Source organism: Poecilia reticulata, linkage group LG6, assembly GCF_000633615.1.
Source record: "Poecilia reticulata strain Guanapo linkage group LG6, Guppy_female_1.0+MT, whole genome shotgun sequence".
NCBI lineage: Eukaryota > Metazoa > Chordata > Actinopteri > Cyprinodontiformes > Poeciliidae > Poecilia > Poecilia reticulata.
In genome coordinates this window covers 5,201,518-5,207,391 of record NC_024336.1, presented here as the reverse complement: position 1 = coordinate 5,207,391, position 5,874 = coordinate 5,201,518, and the positions used below count along the sequence as shown (strand labels likewise).

General features: G+C 35.0%; 1 protein-coding gene across 2 annotated transcripts in view; it reads left to right on the top strand.

Moving 5' to 3' along the window:
* The window catches only part of ano1b (anoctamin 1, calcium activated chloride channel b), a 44,257-nt gene that overhangs the window by 23,124 nt on the left and 15,259 nt on the right, over positions 1 to 5,874 (top strand). The window contains exons 9-16 of one of the 2 annotated variants that reach the window (XM_008410941.1): positions 1,599 to 1,759; positions 1,859 to 1,941; positions 2,673 to 2,684; positions 4,036 to 4,110; positions 4,557 to 4,625; positions 4,721 to 4,922; positions 5,434 to 5,545; positions 5,648 to 5,705. In XM_008410941.1, the coding sequence (XP_008409163.1) occupies positions 1,599 to 1,759; positions 1,859 to 1,941; positions 2,673 to 2,684; positions 4,036 to 4,110; positions 4,557 to 4,625; positions 4,721 to 4,922; positions 5,434 to 5,545; positions 5,648 to 5,705 (772 nt within the window). The remainder of the gene's footprint in view (positions 1 to 1,598; positions 1,760 to 1,858; positions 1,942 to 2,672; positions 2,685 to 4,035; positions 4,111 to 4,556; positions 4,626 to 4,720; positions 4,923 to 5,433; positions 5,546 to 5,647; positions 5,706 to 5,874) is intronic. The other variant, XM_008410942.1, reaches the window with a different exon arrangement.

Here is a 5,874-nt window from a genome sequence, read left to right as displayed (position 1 = left end):
CTCAAAGGAAGATCTGTTTTCCTTTGAGGAGAAAGGAAAACAGATCTTCCTTTCTTCTAAAACCTGTCACAGTAATGGGGCTCAGGACATTTCTGCTCTTATTATTGGTATTTTAGAATGTTGTAAAAAAAAAAAAAGATTTGGAAAGAAGATGTTTAAATCAGATCACAGTTATGAGAAAAAAACTATCAGAACAGAACCAGGTTCAGGATATTTCCCAACTTTAAAGAGAAGTTTAGTCTATTCTTACATTTATTATATTATTTATTATATTTTTGCAATAATCTGATTTGTTGTATCTAGTGGATAATTAATATGAACATATGGTATAAAATTTTACTTGCAGATGACTTAGTATATAGTATACAGTCACACATTGCCATGCTTTGTATGCTCATCATAAAACGACAACATGAAGATCATGCTTAGTTTATGGCAATTTACATGATTTGGGGATAACGTATAATTTGTAGCCATAAGTCCCTCATCAGGCTGAACTCAGAGCTTCCCTTTTCTTTGTGATTGGTTGAAGAAAGGTGCTGGTCTTTGAGAATCAAACTCTTTTTGCCAAAGTAATAATTTACATACATGCATGTGGATGGTATGTGTTAAATTCCTCCATAAAAGTTGACTTAAATATGTGCAAACTGTAAGGCCTATTTGGTTGGAAAGGCACTTTCTGAGGTGAGAACTTTTTGTAGTTATACTGGTTGGTGACACTTATCTTCACATGCAGACACAGATTAATAGGAAACAAAGTCAGAACCATCTGACTGCCAGACAACTACTCCTCCATTTGCCATCAGTACACACATTTTGAGAGAGCTTTGTGAGTTAGATGAACAGATGAAGGGTTTTTTGTTTACAAAATCCTTTAGTGAATCTTGCCAGTGTATACCAGAACAATCTTTTTTCTACAGTGTACAGCAGCCAGCTGTAGAGTCTTCCTTTTCTCCCAAAAGCAAAAGTGAAAAGATTTTGTCAAGACATCTCATTGACTGAATTATCTAGTGAACCAATTCAGCTAAATGCATCACCTCAGGTTTTTGTTCTACTGTGAGGGACATTAGAATGTTCTTTACTTCATCAACTATAAAATAACACCCAAGACACAAATGTGAAGCAAGTCTTTATAGTTTCAGTTGACTTCTGGTCTGAAATGGACGATCTATTGTTGGAGGAGGATGCTTGACTGGGACAGATGAATTTAAAACATGATTTTATTGGACAACATTTTATAGGACTCTGATGGCATTTGATGTGAATTAGTGCTAAAAAAAMCCAGTAAATATCAGTTCTGCCCTGCCACCCATCAACAATGATTACAGAATACGCCTTAGGGTGACACTGTCAAATTATGACCAAACTATGATGCTCCAAAGAGGCTTTTTCACTGGTTTGCATTATTTAATGTATTTCATGAAATGAAATAATGTGATGTATTTCATGTCATGATTTTTATGTCTCATATGTGTGCTGTGCACAATTTTTGAGTTTTTGCATCCTTTAACATCAGGATAAAGTAGTTTGAAGATCTTGGAACTAAATGATATTTAAAAAGTAAAGGAAATGTGTTCTTCTGTGTGTTTGAATTCCAGCATGGAGATCTGTGATCCAAAGAACAACATCACCATGTGTCCCCTGTGTGACAGAGTGTGTAGCTACTGGAAACTCAGTACGGCATGTGGAACTGCCCGTGCCAGTCACCTGTTTGACAACCCAGCCACGGTTTTCTTCTCCATATTTATGGCGCTGTGGGGTGAGAAAACGAGTCTGAGTAAAAGGCATCAAAAAGTAAAAAAAAATGTACTAACACTCTACTGAGGTCCAACTTATTGCACATGTAATATTCTTATAGCTGCCATGTTTATGGAGCACTGGAAAAGGAGGCAGGTGAGACTAAACTATGAGTGGGACCTCACTGGGTTTGAAGATGAAGAGGTGAGTCCATCTGTCTGTCTGCTTGTCTGCTTTATAAAGGTTTTAAGTTCCTTTTTAGTAAATTATTATTTAACTTTGGTTAAATCTCTTATTTTTTTATCTAACATAATTGTTTGTTCTGTTTTTAGACCTAGACCTCATGATGAAAAGGGCATTATAAATACAAAAAAGTATGAAGTCCTCCATATTTTGTCTAATCTGGCAGAAGTCMAGTATTACTTTCTACTGCTAGTAGAAAGATGACATCAGCTACATCTTTGATAAAACAATGAGTAATGTGATGCTAAAAACAATTATTCATAGAGTGGTCTTTGAATTATCACTTTGGTCATCACTGAATTCTTTAGTCTGTCAGTAATATACTGTTACTACAGTAAGCTGCGTCTTTTTGTTGCAGTAAATTTTTGCCAATTTTCTGCAGCTCCAGTACACACATGTATATTTATCAATGCTCACACTGTTTGGTTGAGAAAACAGTAAGGTTTTTAACAGCAACCATTATTGTAACAGTTATATCTGATAAGAAGTTCTATTGTGAACTGGGATTACTAAAAGAGCTTTCTGCTGCAGGTAAGATACTGACTGCTTCTACTTTGTCTATACATGCCTAAACCAAATAGGAAGAAATGACGGCATTAGTGTGAATGTATACTAAGATTATCCTTGTTATATTTGACTGACAATCCTTTTGTCCTTGTTGGTTTTTTTTCTGTTTATGTGTTTTTTTACAGGAAGCATTGAAGGTTTGGAAAACTTTCTTTCTGGTTACTAATTTCCTCTCTAGGTCAAGGTCATGGTCTCTCTGTACTACGCAACCTTTCTGCTACCACTGCAAGGCATTTTTCTTTAAAATCACCTTGTTTTCCAATCCAACAGTTTTCACTTTTTACACTTTATACAATGTACAATGACAGTGAAACACATACACAGTTATGATAAAAAAGTACACCCTTTCTGAATTCTAACATTTTATTCAATATTTGTTTAATTATTGCTGATTTTTTTGAAAATTGATACCAGCTTGGAAAGTTATCAAAAACTATCTGAAGTTGTACAAAACTTAGAACATCATTACAGAGATGAAGCAAAAATTGAGAAAAGTTGTGATTAAAATTGTATCAAGTAAAAAATGTTTGGGGGCACTTTCTCTTTAACAAGTACAATTTGATCTGACATTGTAGCACATTTGTTATTAAAATGATTCAGGACGAGACAAGCGTTCTCTTGAAATTAACAACAGAAGTCACAAAGTCATTAATAAGCTAAAATCAAAGGAGATCACATGACCCAGTGTGTGCTCCTCATTTTGAATAGGCCCTGTGTCAGTCCTACTGACTTAATAAAGATGTAGATGTTTATGAGAAAAACATGGATGTCAAACTCATAAGACTATACACTACTGACTCCCCAAAGAGGCAGAACTCTCTGGAGCAGATTGGGACCTGTAATTAAGAGGGTATACTTTGTTTGTACAATGACTGTGGCTACTCTATATTTCATATTTGTTATAATTTTCTATATGGATTTGCAACTTTTAACTTCTGAACTGTTTCTGTTATTTCCTGTTCACATTCTCTTACCCTTCACACTGTTCCAAATTTGAGCATGGTTACATGTGCTTCACAAACTGTTCTGGTCATATTTTCCCCAAGCAGGATTCAAGTCCTAGAGTTAAGTTTTACTGCAATGCATTTTTGAGAAAGTTCAGATTGCATCTTAAGAGTTCCTGGTGGCGCCGCAGCTGATCACAATAGTGAAAGTACAGAAGAGTCTGGGAGCTTAGCTGCCAATGCTACCACAATACAAAGCTCTAAAGTGACTTCTAGAAACATGTTATTTTGAACAGTTCTTATCTGCCATGCTTTACATAACTACATGTTTATTACAATACCAGGAACTCTTATGTCAACATGATATGGCATTCTGACCTTTTGGTTTCTGATTAAGTTGTTAATCTGTAGTTTATCTTAAAGTAACATATTTCCCATCTTGAAAGAAATATTATAGTCAGTGACTTCTCCAGCAAATAAACCTAATAAAATGAACTAAAATGAAATTTATTTCTATCATTTTTAATTTTGATCACCATCACAGGATCATCCCAGGGCTGAATATGAATTCAGAGTGATGCAGAAGTCCCTGAAGAAAGAAAAAAAATCCCCACAGAAGGTAAGATAACACATGCTGTAAGTTGAGAGTGTCAGCAAAGGATATCTGTCTTCCTATGTGTGTTTGTGCCTGTATGTGCGCTTGTGTTCTGTTGCTGAATTGTTCGTTAAAACCTCAAATTAAATCATATATTAAAATAAATAACTGTATCAGTACCCAGTACTAATAGAAACATGGAGTAAAAATCCTTGTAGTTTGATCATTGTGGCCTGTGGAGGTAAACCTCTGCTGATCGTCTCAGTTCCAAAACCATCTGGGCCTCACAAAAACCTCTGCAAACATTCTTGCCATTATTTTCAAGTCACAGTATCTGCTGCCATCTACTGGTGTCACAACACATTCTGCAGAAAAATGTTACCGACATAAAATCGGGCTTATTTGGGATGAGTGGGGTCAGTGATCCTTATAACAGCTGGGATTGTAAAGCTTTTATTTCTTCATTTTAGATGGAAAAGCTCACATGTAGAGACCGCCTTCCTGCATACATGACTAATATTGTCATGATGCTGCTGATGGTAAGTCATAACCAACTGTCAACAATGTCACCTATAAATGTTGTGAAATGTAATGAAACATATCTTCATCTTTTCCTGCAACCCTTCCTGAACAGATCGGGGTTACGTTTGCCATTGTGTTTGGTGTGATCCTTTACCGGATTTCCACCAAAGCTGCTCTATATATGAGCTCCAGTCCAACCACAAGAAGCCACGTACAACTGACAGTAAAAACCACTGCAGCCATCATTAACTTAGTGGTCATTCTGATCCTGGATGAAGTGTATGGAGCTGTGGCTCGCTGGCTTACTGTCCTAGGTAAAGAAAAGACTTAAGTAGAAGAACGGTTTAGTTCTACTATTTAAAGTTAGAGCTTTGGCAACTTTAGAGTCTCTAATGTCTCCAACTCCTCTTCTTGGTCTGCCTGGTGGGAAGATTTATTTATTTATATATATATATATATATATGAGTATATGTATATGTATATGTATGAGTATATGTATCTATACTCACATATAATGTATGAGTATAGATAGATCTATATAAATTTATCTCTATATATCTGCATATCTAGATATGTTGATATATAGATCATAAAGTACGTATATACCTTCTATGTACAGTATATATTAAATATATACATAGAAAGTAACTTCTATATATATATATATATATATAGATAAAAAATGTGTTAAAAATCATGGCAAAGTGAATAAAGATTATTTTTGGCATACGTCACATTAATGCTTCATATATACATACCTTTTTATTTTCCTTTATCTTTCTCAATAATTGTTTTTCTGTTTTCTCTGTCCCTGTTTTGTGGCAGAGGCGCCTAAAACGGAAAAGAATTTTGAGGAACGGCTGATTTTTAAGACTTTCATTCTCAAGTTTGTCAATGCGTTTACCCCAATCATCTACATCGCTTTCTTCAGGGGAAGGTTGCTGCTCTCATTTTTTTAATGCTCTTTTTTTATTGTATCATTATATCATATTTATGTCATCAGCTGAATATTTATTTCTTCATTTCACTTTCCTTGTAGACTGGTGGGCAGACCAGGCAGATATTTATATGTGTTTGAGTCTTACAGAATGGAGGAGGTAAACTTCATGTTTTTATTATATCTGCAAGCAAAATTTATGAATTAATATTATTGTTTTTTTCTAAAACAAATTCCATCCATCCATCCATCCATCCATCCATCCATCCATCCATCCATCCATCCATCCATCCATCCATCCATCCATCCATCCATCCATCCATCCATCC